This window comes from Drosophila biarmipes, chromosome 3R, assembly GCF_025231255.1.
Source record: "Drosophila biarmipes strain raj3 chromosome 3R, RU_DBia_V1.1, whole genome shotgun sequence".
Classification (NCBI taxonomy): Eukaryota; Metazoa; Arthropoda; class Insecta; order Diptera; family Drosophilidae; genus Drosophila; species Drosophila biarmipes.
Window position 1 is genome coordinate 17,961,628 of NC_066616.1, and position 17,858 is coordinate 17,979,485.

The following is a 17,858-nucleotide window of genomic DNA, read 5'->3' on the forward strand; positions in this document are numbered from 1 at the left end:
TTCATTAATATAATTGTACTGGTAAACTTTATCGAATACTGGTGCTTTGCAGGAATAAATAACTGATACCAACAGACAAATAAAAAACCCAATTGCGGTCTGATAGTGCTCATTCATTGGTCATTTTATGAAATCTTGCCAATAAAAAATTGCATTTATTTCGGACATATCGCAGTCGTAGAAAAAATGTGACTTTCTATAAAAGAATTAAAACCAAGGTGTGAATATTTTTTATATGCCAACAGAATCAAGTATTTTAATATACGTTATACACACTTTAATTTTTTTTTAAATATTTAGTGCCTTGGAAAATCCTTGTGCAAGTGCCTGGAAAAACTTTCAATGCCCAGATGGCCAGCTGACTGGGTCAATAGACGGTTAAAGCCAACTGGCCCGGCATTGAGCTTGCATCCGCTGGCGCTAATTTATTCAAGTCAATTGACTCGCAGCGAGGCGAACTCAGCTTACTTGTCTCCGCACGGTAATGCCACGAGGAGGCTGGGCTCATTAGCATATTCTAATTAATTTATATTATTCCAAAATGCACAAAACTTAATTGGTACGGAGCACTTAGTTAATGAAATTGAAGCTCCCGCCACGATGGGACTGTCTCCAGCCCTTTCTAGAGCCCCATTCTTTTGGCATTCATGCAAAATTCTTAGCTGTTGACAATTTGGCGTGACTCGGAATGAAAGCCAGCCAGGCACTCGGCTTGTACTTGATGGAAACTTTCAGCTGTACAGGGATGCCAACATTACATAACGATCCGGGGATCTCTGGAACCGCCGCCCCCAAAACAGCAGAAACAGACTAGTTCTCATTAGGGAACTGAGCTGCCTTGTCGAGAGTTCCAGTTTTGTTGGCAAACAAATTTCAGGCGCCGTCTTCGCCGAGTTAGTAGTTATGACTGCCAACTTTGCGACACACAATTTGCATTTGGGCTTCCCCCGCCCGGCCAAGGACTTTCGCAGCTTGCAAGTTATTTCTTTCTTCCTGTTTGACAACCAAAGGACATGTGTTCCAGTTCCTTTCCCCAGCTAATTTATGCCAAGACAGTGGTAGTTTGTTGATGCGAAGATGCGGATACGATTGCCGGGGGAACACACCTGGCTTGTGTGTGTGGGTGTGTTCCCGCATAAATGTCTTGTTAATTTCACAAAACCCCGGCAATCGGCATTCCTTGGGACTACCCACACCTCAGACCCTTGAGAGTTCTCCGGCGGTTTGGCTTGCCAGGTTTTGCCACCTCCTCCCCCCGCCCAACATGACCATTGTTTGCCTACACAATTGCGTCCCCATCCCTGCACCATCTCCAACCCATCCCCATCTACAGCCCCAACTGCTGGCTGGGAATGTGCAATGTCAGGATTGGAGTCGTCTTTGGGCACACGCCAAACAATGCAGCTTCAATTACCAGGCAGCTTACAGCTTGTTTAGCCGAGAATGTTTTTGTTCGGCTCCTTGGTGGTTAGGCTAGCAAGGAGCCCAATTCCCACTGCCAATTAAATCAAGTGGGGCGCTAAAGCTGAGGTGGATTGTTTACCAAAAGACACCTTCTACTAGAACCACTTCACTTGGCGTTGAACCACAAATAGATGATAGAGGCTTTCCTCCAGCTCAGGGATTTGTAAATTTACTTAGAACATTCTCATTACTATGATTATTTTATGATTAATATATTGCCCCAATACTAATGGCTCAGCAGAGATGATTTCCACGAAACCGAAAGACTCTGCTAAGCGTACTGAGAAGGCTCATCAATCTGCCTTGCAGATAAACCTAAACGGATGTAGGACAACCCCGACCAGAACCCCAGAAAATCGCAGCCAACCTTGAACCGGAATGCCAATGACAAAGTAAGGCACTGAATACCACTCAGGTCTGCCCCATTCAAATTGCTGGACATTAAACGGATGTCGATAAATGAGATTGACAATGACAAACATGAAAGCGAAAAAAGTAGCCAGAAAAGAGAGCGAGCGATTTACCCAACCCCACTGAGTCAATAAAATCCCGCCCCTGAGGTCACTGGGATAAACTAAAAAGGGAAATGTTAAGCCGGAGCGGAGAGATCTGAGTGACAGCTGAACCTCTGCACCCGAATCCGGCACCCCGCTCCGTGGATACGACGCCGGGTTAACAGATGGCAGAACATATACGGTCACAGTGCCACATATGTCAACCGAAGCCGGTCCAGATGATTGCAGGCCACTGGAAGTACACTAACGAAATTTGGCAAACGATTTATATTTTATTTCAGAGATGGACATTTAAATTTGAGCTAACGAAATATGGCATTACTTTTTTTACTTTTTGCGAGCTAAAACACAAAAATGTTGGTTCTACTTTTTTTTCAATAATACCTCTTTTTGCGGTTTTTCAATCGTTGATCAGCCAATACTAGTTAGAAACTAAACATTTTCAGATTTGTATGCCAATGGATAGGAATTAAAATTACGAGCTCTAAGAGGTATGACATACTCTATTCTGACATTTGTTCGCCTTATACCAGCTAAAACACTGAATTTTTGTCGAATTTTCAAATTTTTTAAGGGTTGGTATCGTGTTTTTTCAGATAAATGTTAAAAATCAATCATTTCCAGTTTTAAATGGCAAGGGATAGGAATTTTTATTAAGAGCTCAATGAGGTACACCCTATCTTTTTCTTACCATTTTTTGCGTAAAGGCAGCAAATGCACTGCGTTTTTAGGGCATAAAATAATAGAAGACTATTATTTTTAACGAAGACTTATTCGAAGACGTTCTCAGGGGGAACAGCTAAATAGACAGTTTTAAGGTTTCAATTTTAAGCAAAATAGTCCTCATATTTTTCCAAGTGATTGAAAGGGTTAAGGAAACCATAGGAAATGGTCAACTGAAATGAGCAAATGTCAAGTGCAAGCCTGAAGATGGAAAAGAAAACAAATCAAAGCCAATGGCAGGGCCGGCATTTGTCAGCGCTCTGTTTAAATGTGAATTAAAGAATCTCCGTGTCTGGACAGGGCTTTGGGGATGCGGATTAGGATGGGGACTTTGTAATTCGGCTGCAGCCGCACCATCCACATCCGCATCCGCACACTCATATGGGAGATTGCTTATTTGGCTGTTGGCTGTTGGCCACTTGGCGAGAGTGGCAAGTGCAAACATGGCTTCCCGGGAGCTGAGCGCCACTTTCTGCTGCTGCTGCCAGTGGTGCATGTGCCATTTGCATAAATCAAATTTGAATTTGCATTGCTGCTGCCTGCTGCAACGAGCAGTTGCAGTGGGTGAGAAAGAGCGGCAGCAGCTGGCGTCTCGGGGCTCAAAGCGTCCTCCGCACAAACACACTGGCAGCCAGGTGTGCCAGCTGGATAAACACGTACACGAAGGATCCAGGTGCCTGAGTGTGAGTGCTCAGACACGCACAGGGCAATGAGCACGCAGCCGAACTTACGCACGCCCGCTTCCCGCAGCACAAGCGCAAAAACAAATGCAAGTGCAAATACAAACACAAACAGCCACTAAGCAGCGCCAAAAACTCACTCCCTACAAAAGACGCTCAAACGATGTGCCATTAAAGGCTAAAAGCCAGTCGAAACTCCGGACTCCGCAGAGTCGAGAGCCCCCAGGTAAAACTTTTATAGCATACTTTCCAGCGTTCGTGGGAACTTCACTTCGCAGCTTTCTTTCCACAGCTTTTACTAGTCTTACAACTAAAATTCATATCGTGTTATAATAAAGAACTTTAATTTAACAATATTCAATTTTAAAGCTTTAGAACTTCGCAAATATTAAAGTTTACAAAATACTGCCAGAGATTTTACCTCTATCCTTTAGTTGTACTGGATTCCATTCATTTCTTTATATCTTTATCAACTTATAATTATAAATATTACTCCAACAGTATTTCATTTAACTTAATACAATGTAATGCATTTTAAATTAAAAAACCTATTAATCCACAAAAAATATTTACATAATTCTACATAGGTCTAAAATGTATTGTATCAACAATAGGTTTTTGTTTACTTCCTATATCTTAATCAACTTGTAAAAAAATACTACTGTATTTTATTTTATTTTATTTTTCTAGAAATTGGCGATGTACATATTTTTACATTGAAAATTTCACTTAGTGTTTTTTATCAATAAAAATGATTTAACAGGAAAAACTAATTATTATTATTGGCGGTTCCTTATAGTTTATGCCCCTGTAATTTTGGTGGGTTGATGCCCTTGTCGTCAGGCTCACGTTTGCTTTGATTTCTTTGCTATTTCTTGCACATTAGCTCAGAAACTTTCACTGCCAGGCTGCACACACCCTCGAACTCGTGCCCACACACACAGAAAGTGCATTAACATCCTGCCACGCCCAGCCCACTTTGTGGCAACTTTTTGCCTTGTCCAAATTAAATAATAAATGCGCAAAGTTGGGCAAATTTATAATGTTAGGGCAAAATTGTTGAGTGACTTTTGAGTACATTTTTGTTGTCTGGCGTAATTGCGAGTTAATTGGCTGCGCTTCGCAATTGCTGATTTATGAAGGCAAGAGATTCGAAGTACTCGAAATATAATTAGATGAGACTATAGGTATTAATTGAAGTACCTCACAGTCCATAAATAAATGTTGGGAACAAACTTTCAAACTTCTGATTAAATTTCAACTATATTTCATCCCGGCATTAAAGTATCGACTCGAAAACTTCCAATTTATTAAAAGAGATAAATTGCCAGCCGAGATTCCATTCTCACCGCGAGTGAAAAATACCCAGCATTTGGCTATTTTTTATCGTGTCACAAAAACCGCTTGGAGGCCATTCAATGGCTGTGTCAATGTCGCCCCAGTGGATGTGGATGAGGAGCGAGGATAATGCCCTTCAATCAAGTTTGTGGCCCCATCGGCTGACGTGACTGTTGCTCATTTCACGCTTGGCCTTCCCATTGTCCTGCTGCCAGGAGGCTGCCAGCCGCCGGCTGATTACCAGCGAGTTCGCAGGAAGTCTCGATAAGATTGCAGGTCCATAAACGCCAGGCCCCCTGTTAAACAAGAATTTGGGGACAGGGCGGCAGGTTAGGGGAGCTGTTACAACAAATCACTTCGTATCACTTTATATCACTCGCCTGCTCTCTGCGGCGAACTTGGCACTGGGGTCTTCTGGGCACCGCCTTCGTTTGAGGTGAAGTCTGTGAAAAGGAAAACACAAGCTTATTTAAGACAGAACTTTAACTTACATTTTTTTGTTCTTTAAATACACAATTTACATAAAAACAGTTCAGCAAATGAAACCTGTTTTTAATCGATGTTTTTAAAAGTATTTCTTAAGCCTTATTCCGAACTTTACCTACTTTAGGTATAAAAGGTCTATGCTTTAAATTTAGAACGTACTCGCAGGACTCCGTTTTACACGGTCGAACTCATAGGCGACATCTAGGAAATATGTATTGTAAATCAGTTTATGTAAAGAGAACATGGATTATATAATACACTCTTACATGTAGGTCTTTCATATTTTTTATCCATTTTCACTATTTGACTTTCATCTTTAGCCACGTTCAATAGTAATTCATCTCTTGCACCTTTCATGACACACTTTGAGGTGCCTGGTTCACTTGGTTCCGTTAGCTTGACAACTTCTTCAATATTTGGCTTCATCTCTGCTTTACCACTAAAGAAGAAATTGGACAGGACTCCGCCACCACCCTGACCACCACCTTCCTTTCGAGTTTCGGTGTTACTTGCCGCACCACCACCTCCTCCTTCTATTTGCTTAGTGTCCTTACTACCACCAGGACCATCTTCACCACCATCTTTGTTATTTTTCTGATTGTCCTTGCCGCCCAAGAAAGGCTCCATGATCTCTAGAGGAATGGGGTAAATGATCCTGACACGTCGCTCCGAGGCGATCGATGACAGGATCTGCAGATGCCTCAGCTAAGACAGGAGAAGTGGCTTTATTTATACCTATTTTAAACTTCAAAAGTTTACCTGAAGTGTGATCTTGTTTTCGGACATCACATCGGAAGCCTCTTTTAGGGCCTTCGAAGCCTTGAGTTCACCCTCGGCCAAGATTATTTTGGCCCGAGCTTCCCTTACAGCCTCAGCCTCGCTGGCCAGAGATCTTTCCAAGCTGGAGGGCAATACGATATCCATCCTAGGATACAAATAAATTTGATTACATTCAGGAAGGGTTTGTAACTTAAACTAAGAATATTCTAATGTACATAGGTTTTAAAAATGTATATAATGTGTTTTCTTACACATCCACTCGCTCCACACGAACTCCCCAGCGAGCTGTAATTCCGGCCACCGCATGTTGGATTTCCCGGGAGAGTTGCTGCCTGGAGGTCAGCAGGACATGGAGCGTCTTGGATCCCACGATGTTGCGCAGCGTAACCTGAGCGATCAGCTCTGTGGCCTGCTGGGCGTCGTCCACCTGGATGATCGAGTCAATGGGACTGTAGATGCTAAAGTAAACGACTGCATTCACGGTGATCGTGACCGAGTCCTTGGTGAGCACATCCTGTGGCGACACATTGACGACATCGGTTCGCAAGTCCACCCTGTGGATGTCATCGATGCAGGGTAAGAAAAACACTAAGCCCGGTCCTCGAACACCCCTCCTGTGGAGAGAAGAATGCAATTAATGCCCTTAGGCCTAGGAAAATAGCAATAAACTGCACCTAAGCCGACCCAGACGAAGGATAATTATTCGATGGTACTCGCGAACTGACATCAAGCAACAGCACAGGGAAAGGGGTAAGGTAATGGCCACAAGGAACCAGCAAAGAGCCACGGCGCACTTCTCAAAAGTGGAGTCCTTGTTGTCCTCAGCTGGGAGATGGGCAACAAGCTGATCAGCATGGAAGCTCTATAAATGGGTCTTACTTACTGGTTTGAATGTACCGACTGGGAGGAGGCTGACGACCTCCTGGAGCACCTTGATCCCCTTGAGCTGAAGGTCTTTGGAACTCCTTTGGTTTGGATTCTTTTGAAGGTACTTTCTGCTTAAACTCATTCGCTGACTCTTTACCAAATACCTTACCTGGCTTCTGCTCATTGCGATCGCCCATGACGATAAATTTAAAATTATCTTTAAGTGAAAAAAGTACGTGACTCGTGTGTGTGACGTTTATTTCAAAGGCAACACTACGAAATAAGGGATAGCCGTGGAAGACCCTGGAATACTCGTATGAATTTTCTTTCTCATTTATTTCCGCCCTGCAAGCGAATGAAATTTTGAGCAAATAAGGAGGGGGCGTTGAATTGCACATAACCCGCAAGAGCTCATAAATTTCCCTTTTCCAACTAGGAAAGCTCAACTGCAACCCATTCACTGTCAACCCGCAAAAACCCCAAAAGTGCACATTACTCTGCTTATAAGCAAGCCACTTTTTTCAACAGAATTCGCTGGGTGACAGCAAGGGGAAAGGTCAGAATACCAGATGAGGGATCGGAAGGTGATGGAAATGCATGTTGTGCAGGGAATGCTCTGTCTGTTTTGGCCCTAAAGAAAGGTTTTGGTTGTTGTTTTCATTAGCGAATTGGGACTAATGAGCTGAGAGCTACATTATAAAAAACACAACCTCAAAACATGCACAAACCTCAAAAATGTATCTGAAAGAAAGTTATCTTAGTATTTAAATAGAGTTAATGTCTAACTATCCCAAGGATATTAGGAAAATTCTTAATTACCCTGAAGCAGTTTACCATAATTACCCAGTTCCTAGTTCTCAAGTGATTCCTATACTTGCGAAACGCACTGTAGGCCAGAGGTGCCGCGGCAGAAGTGTCAAAATCTGACGTGGAAAAATGAACCCAACACGAAGAGCTCCTAATTTTAGTAACAAAAGCCGGTTGGCGGGCTTCTTGGCACCCGGGCACCCTTTGTGACGCGGGAAATCCAAATAGGGAAAGTTGAAAAGTGGCCGGAAGAGGAAGACAAGACGACGGCGGCTGGCGAGAAGGCTTTTCCGATGATAATACCTGGCGGCGTGAACGTGACGATGACTGGCACGATAACATTGAAATATTACCGGGTCCACCTCCTCCTCCAAGTTCCTCCAAAAGACTCCCGACCAACGGCGTTACGGCGGCACCCATCGCGGGCAATTATAATTAGATGTGACTGACGGTGGGAGCTCAATTAAAAGCCACGTGGCTGGGCGAACACCCAAATTGGGTTAAAACGTGCAGCGGCAAATGGTCCTGGGCGGGCGTGTGTGCAGATGCAGCGGCCAAAAAACCGCTTGAAATTGTTTCTATTTCAATTTGCCAACGCGGTTTTTCGGGGTGCGGAAGCGTGACATTTTGGCTGCGCCGATATTTATGCTTTCCCGAACTCAAATCCCCACATTTACACAACTTTCGGCTGAGTTGGGGACCAAGGGCCCCCGCGGGCGGGTGGCTTTTCCAGCGGGCGTGGTGGAAAACTTTCCGTTTTCGTTTTCATTTTCATGCCAAATTTCGACACACACATCCGCGTCTGCGGTCAACTGCCGGGTATCCGGCCGACCGGAAGCCTTCGGCAATGCGACGATAGGAAATTGGTTTATTTTATTCCCATCGACAGTTTGCTGCGGCCTTGGGTGGCTCTTCCAGTGGGCGGTCGCCTTTTGGGCATTTCCAAATTAACATGAAAAACGATTTAACGATTGCGCTCTGAAAAATCTAATTAAGAAAAAACAATTTCCGATTTTATTACGAATACCGAAATAATTAGAGCGCCATTAGTTGAACGCTCGATGTATGCTTGGCCTTTTTTATATTTTGTTTTGAGAGAGTTTCCCCAGCTTTAAGCCACCAAATTGACTGGTTCAGCCTGGTTTTTGGCGGCTCTGCCTCCGTCTGGCCACGAACTAATGAAAACGAGCCCCAAATGAAGTTAGACTCAGCGGCAATAGGCATCCGCGGATGCCGGAAAGTAGGCCAAAATAAGCCAATGGGCGGAATATTGAAAGCATTGCTTATGGCATCGAATTAGTATTACACTTTGAGTAAATAAAAATACACAGTTGGCGAACAAGAACCAATCATTTAACTATAAAGTATACTGCTCAAATTGTGATACAAGTACAATTATAATATTTAAATTATAATAATTACCAGGCACATGAAAATATTAGTATTCAATTGGGAAAAATATGTTACTGATGACCTTTTTGTATTTATAATATTTTATATGATAATGTTCAATAAATTAGTTTCAAAATATCAATTTGACATGTTATGTTTTTTTATGTGTGCGGCATCCTTAATTTAATTTCAATTTCAATGGTGTGCTTTTCTTGCAATTTCATTAATAAATTCATGCCATATTAAGCGAAGCCACAAATGAGTTGCAATTCAAGAACCAAATCCTTTAATTTAAACTCCTCTTTTTAGCATTGTATAAACACGAAAACACTCCAAACTGTAAACCAGGTTAAGATAGCTCTTAGCCAGGGTATAAGAGGGTCTTTGACCCCATATTCGCTGGCCACCAGCCCCTTTGCCAACCCTTTTGGCCCAGTCACATGCAGCAGAAAATGCATTTGGAGTGTGTGACCGCAGAAACACCGAAAACCAAAAACGGAAAAGGGCCAAATGGAGGGCCCCAGAAACCCAAGAATGAATGAAGTGGAAGACATGAATGGAAATGGGCGAAACAGGATCACACTCATGTGGGCCAACAAAAAATTGTGGGTGGCAAAAAATGCTGGCTAAATGTGCTCGTTAGTGGTTTTCTGGTTGAGTTTTCCCTGTCGATTGTCTGCGAGTCCCTTATTTCCATTTTTTGTTTGCGAATTCACAACCAGATTCATATCCGTATCGCATAAATTCCGTCTGCAGAAGCTTCTTATAGCCAGCACGCCCGGCCCCATGCGGAATTCGTTGGCGAATGTTTGACTTTTAGGCAAAGTCAACACGCAATTTAAATAACAATTGGCCTTTCTTTCGCCCGTGGATGAGTGTCATTAGCAAGACATTTATACGCCTCAGCTGAGCACCCCAACACATGTTTATGCATATCAGCAACCTTTTGCCGAGCATAAATTAAGTCAAGGCCAGGATTTTGCTGACAAGGCAAAACATTTTGCCAAACATGTGCGACTCAGTGTTCAGCGAAAGCTGTCTAAGAACTTGGGTCTTAGGCAGCTTGCAGGGAATTGTGATAAAAGTACCGGAAAAGTTATTCACTTAGCCATTAGAAGTGAAAGTACAAGAAAGCCCTTCAGGGCCATTTAAAGTATTGATCTAAAAAAAATGTACAATTTAGTCAATAAAGCCATGAATATTTTTAACTAATATCAAAGAAATAAAAATGATTGTTTTGTTTAATTTTTTAAATTTACAAATTGTTTGATTTTTTTATCTTTATATTTAAAAAATATTATTATTGTTAGAACACATTAAAAAATGTAAAGTAAGGATATTTCCGTAAATTTGTTTCCAATTTATATATACTTACATATATTTTTTGTATAATATTATAACAGAGAATTAATTTAAAAATACAGTCTTTTGCTATATTTTTTCCAACATTATCAATCTTACCTATTGAAAACTGTCATTTGTTGAATGAATGTCTAAGCCCCACATTAAAGGGGACTTGGTGGCATGAGATGACCTGGTCACCTGGACGTCTTTATCCGGTGCCGGTGCCAATGCTTTTCTTCTGTCGTCCTTATCCGCTTTGCATTCCCGCTTTATCTAAGCTCAGCTTTGGCATTGTTAATGCCAACGCATTTTCACATTTTTACCCACTTGGAAATTTACGTATTTCCCAACGCTCCAGACATTGGACTCCCCATTCGCTCCACCCAACTGATGTCACGGCATTTCTACTTTCCTGCACTTTAGTGAGCGCACAAATCCGCATCCGCACGAGAAACGGAAAAAAGAGGGATTTTATCTTTTAGTCGCTTGTTGCTCTTGGCTCCTTGAAGTCGCCGTGCGGACATTTCCGGCTGGAGAAATACGTATGCTCGAGGATTCGTCCTGACACGGACTTATCGTTGGTCCAGATTTATGCCGTAGCCAAACCATTCAGCTGCTGATTGTGGGAATTAACAGCTCCGTTACCATGCAACATTAATTTACGACTTAAGCAGCGGGCCAAAACAGTTCGGACATGATTGAATTTATTCGAAACTTTGCGACTCCACACGCCCATTGGCAATCGAATGGCCTTTCTCACTTTTCTACACGACTCTGACTAGATGGGATTCGCCACTTTCGCTTCCAACACCATCGTTGCCAAGTCATCTAAACTGATTTCCATGGCAAATTTCAGCTTTCGCACCATTCATTTCCATCGCCGAACAATGGATCCGAAAAAGAAGCCGAAAGTGGGAAAAAGTGTCTGCATTGAGACAAATTTAATGAAATTTCAAATTGCCACTCGCCTTCTGTCTAGATCTCAGGATGCTTTCGTCTCCTCTGCGCTTTGTCAAAGCTACAGCAGGTGGTTCTGGTTTTCTTTGGCCAAAATTCAAAAAATATTTAGAAATCTGTTTAAAAAGCTGGTAGCAGCTTATTATCTTGCAAAAGACTTAAAATATGTATTTTATACAATTTCTAAATACAGACCTTTATAACATTATATGTAAAGTTTTGATGAGTAATGTCAAAAGTAGTTTGTGTACTTTTTAGATACTTTTTTAAACTTTTACTTTATACGATTTTTTAATCGTTTAATAATAATAATCGTTTAATTCATTTTTATACTTTTCCTTATACTTTTTTTGTCGAATTTAGGAAAAATAAATGAGCAATAAATCCAACATTTAGCCATAAGATAAATTTTCTAATTCCGGAAATTCCCGACAAATTGAAATCGGAATCGGAGAGTGTGAATATCGGAATGGGTTCCGTGCGTCCTTTCTTTTCCGGCTCAGTCGTTGGCTTTGCATGTTGGACACGAGTCTGCTGAAGTCGCCTCGTTCAGGGTCTCCTTTGTGCCGCTGTGACAGCTGCTCATTTCACGCTTGGTAATTTCAATGAATTTTGCGGGGATCCAGCAGGACATGCCACGCCAACAAGGACCCCGGCACGCTATCCACTTATTTGTATGCCGCTCATTAATTAAATTTTCTCATTTATATTGGATACGTTTAGTTCGAATAGTTTTTCTTAGGTCGGTATAGGGAGCCTTGTAAAAAATCCTTTTAACTAAGACTAAGAAGTCGCTTTTTCCCTATAATTATAAGAGTTGTTACGCTGTTTTTACTTTTATTTGCATCAATGTATGGTAAAAGGGACGGTACTACGAATTTGGTAACAAACAATTTAGAAACATTGAAGTAGACTTGTCCAGAACTTGGTTACTATGGGTAGGATTCTGCGTCTTCCATCTTTCCTACCTTAGCATATCTGCGTAGCGTACTGGCAGATAGGCAAAGAAACTCTTCAGCATGGAGGAGTTTCTGACCAGGTGGGGACTCAGGGCGTGCCAGCAGATGCGGGTGAGGGTCAGGATCCTGTCGTTGAGTGGCATTCGGTAGTTGGCCTTTATGGTCTTGGCATGCGCCTCCAGGCGGGCAAAATCGTCGAAAGTGTCGTGGGCCGAGAATCCTTCGCGCTTCACACTAGGAGGATTGGTCAGTTGGTTCTCGACGCGCAGAAAGGTGCTCAGTCCCTTCTGGATCACCTTGCTGATCTCCTCGTGACTGTAGGTCTTTCCATACCTGCGCTTTATCCACTCCTGCATCACAAAGGACTTGTGGGAGTTGGGAAAAGCGGCGAAGACGCAACGTGGATCCCGTCGCAGGATGGTAAATCCATCCCTCAGCAGGCGTTCCATCAGGGCCTTGTTATTGGGATCGAATTTCTTGATGTCCTTGGTCCAGTCCAACTCATTCTGCACCCCACCGCCGCAGATTGGAGGGGTAACATCCTCTACCGGCTCATCCGAATCGTATAGCTTTTCCGACTTGATGGAAGCCTGGGTGCGCCTACGGGGAGGAGGAATGATAACCGAATTAGTTGGTTTTTCGGATGCAATAGACTCCTGATGTCGTTGATGTGCCTCCAGCGAGCCGAACCACATGTTCTGGGCGCACTCCACGATGGCAGCCACCACCTGGGCCTTGGGATCCACCCGTTCGTTGTACTCATCCTCGGTGGAGGGGCAACTCTGTTCTCTCAGGGATCGTATTGCCTGGCTTCGAATTACGTCCTTCGGTGCGGGATTCTGGTTCTGCGGGGCCATCTCGTGGTAGTGAAATACAAAGGGCTTGTGTCGGTGGGGACCCACAAAGAAGCGTCCTGGCTTCGGTGGCTTCTCACAGGGCGGTGGTGGCTTCACATCTCCGACCTTCGTCTGAGTCATGATCACCCTGCGTGGTCGTTTGACATGTCCAAGAACAGAAGGAGGACAATTGGCCAGCTTCGTCTCCTCGGGCAGGGGCAATGGACAGGGGATGTCGGCATCCGGATCCGAGACTCGTACTTTGCTCAACCGACTCACGGTGTCCTTGCCGCTGATCACATGGACACCCAGATTAGGCTTGGTACTCAGTCGCCCGATGTCCGCCTCCTGGTAGAGGTACTTCACCTTGTCCGTCTGGACAGAAGTGGGCACCTTGCCCACCGAACAGAGCTGGTCGTGATCCTCCACTAAAACCACATCCGTGTGATGGCGCTGACGAAGTCGCTGCCATCGCAGGGTGTACTTCGTAATATCCCTCTCCAGCTGGGCCACCAAGCGCTTTTGGAGGACAACATCCTGGCGAGAAGTCACTTCCACCAGGGCCAGACATTGTTTATGTGCCTTGACCACGGCGGCATCTTTGACCAACTGCTCCTGTCTCCTAGCCTCCTTGTGGAACTCGCACATGGGCATGGCCTCCTCCTCCGCCTGCGAGGAGGCATCTATCTTGCACCAGTAGTCTCCCATGATGTCGCCCACTATCTTGAAGAGCATCCGCTTCACCGGCTGGAACTTGTATTTGGCAAACCAGCGGTTCTCGTCGTTAACCTTGTAGTTGGGTCTCTCGCCGGCGGGCCAGAAGGGTAAGGTGACCACCAGGCGGGGTCGTTTGGAGGAGAACTTGGCACCACCCGTGGGTAATTTGGGTTTGGGTAGGGCCGTAAAGTACGGCGATCGGACATTCCGGAGATCGGAGACCCGCTTGTTCGGCAAGGAGATCGAGGTGCCCACCACCGGTGCAGCCAAGGACTTTGTCCTTGTTAGCCGCTCCACTCCAGGCGGCAGGATGCGGTCCAGTTCGCGCATCGTCATCTCCAAGTCTAGGTATGTGATGGCCGACATCAGTATCCTTTCGCTGTAGGCGAAGCCAGCTCCTTTATAGCATGCCTCCAGGAGGAAGTAGAGGAAGGCCAAATCGCTGCCCCGGCAAACTCCGATCAACTTGCGCAGCATACGCACCTTCACCATGGGAGTGACTCCCAAACGATTCAGACAGAACTGGGTGCGGTACACCGTGGCCTCCGCATGATCGTCCCGGATGGAAAACTCCAGAGCCAGTATGGCCTGCACCTGGAAGTCGGACAGATTGGTGAACCAAGTGGCCCCCACCTGCGCTGGCATGTCCCGCATGTTTAGCTTCTTTGTTGGTTGATATTGAAATATTTTTTGTAATATTTTAGTCTTGGTAAAATCACTTAAAATTTTGATTGATGCTGTGTATGTTAAGGCTTAAGGTTTAGTTAAAACTGACTTAAATCATTGCTTTTGTGACATGAAGTCAGTTTTCAACGCCCACTTATCGTTTTTCGGCACTTAAATCTAAAGCAAGTTATCCAAAGGTTTGTTATCGGATTATCTAGGAATACCTATTTCTATCTTAATTATCACTCTTATATATGTGGTATGTGGTAATCATCAAAAAAGAACCAGTAGATAAATTTTAAAACCCTGCCAGGCACTTTAAAGTGAATTCTTATAAAAACCGCAGCTGATGAATAAACTTTCGCATCCATCGTTCAACCCTTCCACACTCCATTGACACGCCCCACACTTATCGGCGATGATTGGGGCAATTGCATCGTTATCTGAGACTGCATTGAAAAGCCATTAATTTGCCACCTTCCATCAGGCAACAGGTAGGATCCCATGTTGTTGCCTTCGGCAGTGCTGCATTTTTTCAGACCCCATACAATAACATACCATGCCGTACCACACCGAACCGTAGCCATTTCCCGTCCTGACAACTGACAATGATGGATTAGCTTATCAGAGCGGGTCGGGACATTCATTTGCTCTTTGTTTCGCAGTTCATGGCAAGACCCAACCCACCGCTCCCATGGGAACTAATAACTTTATCCGTCATCAGAGCGAAATATAATAGAGTAATTTTCTGTGTGACGCGCCAGGATAATTGGCTGGACTTGGACTCGGACTTGGCCATATGTCGCTGCACTTGCAATCAGATAAACGGCGGCGGAGGGGCAGGAGGTGCCGAGGTCCACTCCGCAGACCGTTGAGGTCACCAGAAGAATGGGCAAATCACATAAATTACTTTATGATGGCGCTCGGGCCATGAATCTGGTGAGAGAGGAAAAACTTTCTTTCGGCCCCGGCACATGTGGTCACGGAAGGCAGAAAAAATAAAAAATATAAGAGTGGCAACTTCCAGACTGCCGCAAGGAAGCAACAAAAGTCATTCCGATGTTATTACCCCGGGCTGCCCGGACCCCAAGAAACCCCTATATACAGCATTAAAGCCTGGTCAGTCAGTTGCCATTTGTTTGTCGCTTCATAAAAAATAGCAAAAAAGGCGAGAAAACAAAAGTTTTCCTCCTTTTGCTCTACGAACTTTTGTCAGCTCCGCTCTGCGATAAAGTTTTCCCCTTTTCTATTTTATTTTTTGGCCAATTTTTATTTGTGACTGACCATTCAGAGAGTTCGGCCCCATCTTTTTTTCTTGGTGCCGAAAAAAGTTTGCCATTCAAAGAACTTGCATGAAAAATGCAATTTCAAATAAAATTTAAGTTTTTCAGTTACTCCTGCTGGCGCAGTATGCAAATGATTAAATTTGAAAATATTAAGCTCTGGGGGGCTTGTGCTAAAGTGGATTGTTACGTTAAAATTTGTTTTGGGCCCAAAATTAGATACTTTTGAAATAACATTCAATAAAATAGTTTATAGTAAAACAAAAAATTCATCGTTATGAAGACGCAACATGCAGTCCAATATGAGAAGAGCAATAAGGTGGAACCTTCCCCGGATGCGGGTAGCGATTGAAGAACCTTTAAGATTATTCCTTAAGTTATTTCCCTATAGATATTCTGGTGTTTGAGAAGGTAGCTGTTGTTTTGTCCTGGATTTGTGTAGTGCTGTTTTTTCCATTCTCGCTTTGTTGCTGCATATTTGTGGTCAGAGAGTGTCAGAGGATTGTGGTATTCCGATTGGGTCGTGTGAGGTGAAGTGCTTGACTTCCTTAAGGTACATCCTAGCCCCAAGAACTACGAACTAAATTCCACCTTCAGAAGTTGCTCAGGGCCAGGTCTGGTGTTTATGCTTCCCTGCATCGATTCGTTCAGAACCGTGGATATTCGTACGGATGTGATTGATTCGGACCCCCAGGACATGCTTACCAAGGACTCAGTGACGATAACAGTGAACGCAGCTGTGTTCCACCACGTCTTCAATCCCATCGACTGGTTCATCAAGGTGGACGATGGAAATGATGCCATAAGAAGGATTTGCCAGGTCACTCTGCGCAGCATTGTCGGATCGAAGAATCTGCACGAAGTCTTGACCTCCAGGGAGCAACTGTCCCTGGAAATCCAGGATGCCTTGGCAGAGCTCACGACCCGTTGGGGAGCTCGGGTGACACGGGTGGGCCTGTAAGATAACAGCTCGTTTCTAATTGACCCCTAGTTCTGGTAACGCCTTCCACAGGCTGGAAATTGTTATACCAAGCAGTATAGAGCGCTCCTTGGCAGCCGAAGCGGAGGCAGCTAGGGAAGCACGAGCCAAGATCATTTTGGCCGAGGGCGACGCCAAGGCTTCACAGGCCTTAAAAGAATGCTCTGATGTGATGTCCGGAAACCAAATTACCCTTCAAGTAATACCTTCATAATTATTTATTTTAACAATCCTAAGAATCCTAACCTATTTTATCAAAAACAGCTAAGGCATCTGCAAATTCTCTCATCTATGGCAAAAGAACGTAGGGTAAATGTCATATTCCCCATTCCCTTGCAGATAATGGAACCATTTAGCGATGGAAAAAAGTCGCCGGAACCAGCGAAAAAGGACGATGATATGAATTTATACTCACCAAAAGTGTACATCATCGGTCCCCCACCGGAAACCCTTCCTGACCCCAACCCCAATCCCAATCCCGAACCCCAACCCGAACCTCAGCCCGATCCCGAATCAGGTACTGTTAATGGTTCTAAGTCCTCTGCACCTAGGGGATACCAAGAAACAAATCCCCAAGAAGCTGCTAATAGGGAAAATGTGGGTGAGAACAGACTTGGCCGAACTTGGCAGTGGCCCCCATTCTTCAGACCTTCCCCAAGACCTCCTGATGGCGAACAACCATCTGGCAGTCGTAGAGCACCTGTTGAAGATGGCCAACGAGCGACCGGCAGAGGAACTAATCAAACTAATGGAGTCGAACCTTATCCACTACTGACTAAGCCTCCAACCCGTTCTGGTTCTCCTTCTACAAAGCCCACTTCTATTCCCCTTCCTCCTCGTCCTGATCCCCCGACTCTTCCTCCGGTTCCATCTCATCCAACGCTTCCTCCCATTCCTCCTCATCCCTCATTACCTCCTCTTCCTGAACGACCCACTCCTCCTCCCAAATCTACTTCTCCTCCTGCAGAAAAAGATCCAAGAGTAACCAAGCCCGACAAAAATTATTATTTCTAAATAATGCCAATAAAAATATATACTGTATTTGAGATAAATTTAAAAAATAGA

The 17,858-nt window shown here is 44.1% G+C and overlaps 3 protein-coding genes across 10 annotated transcripts; 1 reads left to right on the top strand and 2 right to left on the bottom strand.

Annotated features, from left to right (window-relative positions):
* Positions 1 to 4,626: 4,626 nt before the first annotated feature.
* LOC108031198 (band 7 protein AGAP004871) lies at positions 4,627 to 7,114 on the bottom strand. 3 transcript variants are annotated; one of them, XM_017104420.3, is made up of 9 exons: positions 7,023 to 7,114; positions 6,870 to 6,965; positions 6,661 to 6,811; positions 6,238 to 6,600; positions 5,966 to 6,131; positions 5,473 to 5,911; positions 5,366 to 5,407; positions 5,101 to 5,163; positions 4,627 to 5,016 (listed from the first exon to the last, which is right to left on the bottom strand). In XM_017104420.3, exons 1-9 carry the CDS (start codon positions 7,048 to 7,050, stop codon positions 4,958 to 4,960), a joined length of 1,407 nt encoding a protein of 468 aa, XP_016959909.1. In that variant the 5' UTR covers positions 7,051 to 7,114; the 3' UTR covers positions 4,627 to 4,957. The 3 variants fall into 3 exon arrangements, 2 of the variants coding, with proteins under 2 accessions (XP_016959909.1, XP_050745063.1); XR_007764671.1 differs by having other exon boundaries at positions 4,968 to 5,016; positions 5,326 to 5,407; XM_050889106.1 differs by lacking the exon at positions 4,627 to 5,016 and having other exon boundaries at positions 5,112 to 5,163; positions 5,322 to 5,407.
* Positions 7,115 to 12,178: 5,064 nt separating this feature from the next.
* LOC108031130 (uncharacterized) lies at positions 12,179 to 14,635 on the bottom strand. Its single transcript, XM_017104344.3, has one exon. It carries the CDS (start codon positions 14,517 to 14,519, stop codon positions 12,318 to 12,320), a length of 2,202 nt encoding a protein of 733 aa, XP_016959833.1. The 5' UTR covers positions 14,520 to 14,635; the 3' UTR covers positions 12,179 to 12,317.
* Positions 14,636 to 16,023: 1,388 nt separating this feature from the next.
* On the top strand, positions 16,024 to 17,856 carry LOC108031057 (band 7 protein AGAP004871). Of its 6 annotated transcripts, none has more exons than XM_050889098.1 (5): positions 16,024 to 16,133; positions 16,206 to 16,367; positions 16,423 to 16,771; positions 16,827 to 16,992; positions 17,058 to 17,856. In XM_050889098.1, exons 3-5 carry the CDS (start codon positions 16,440 to 16,442, stop codon positions 17,805 to 17,807), a joined length of 1,248 nt encoding a protein of 415 aa, XP_050745055.1. In that variant the 5' UTR covers positions 16,024 to 16,133; positions 16,206 to 16,367; positions 16,423 to 16,439; the 3' UTR covers positions 17,808 to 17,856. The 6 variants fall into 6 exon arrangements, 5 of the variants coding, with proteins under 5 accessions (XP_050745055.1, XP_050745054.1, XP_016959747.1 ...); XM_050889097.1 differs by having other exon boundaries at positions 16,206 to 16,344; positions 16,412 to 16,771; XR_007764669.1 differs by having other exon boundaries at positions 16,044 to 16,155; positions 16,206 to 16,344; positions 16,412 to 16,763; positions 17,058 to 17,192.
* The last annotated feature ends 2 nt before the right edge of the window (positions 17,857 to 17,858 follow it).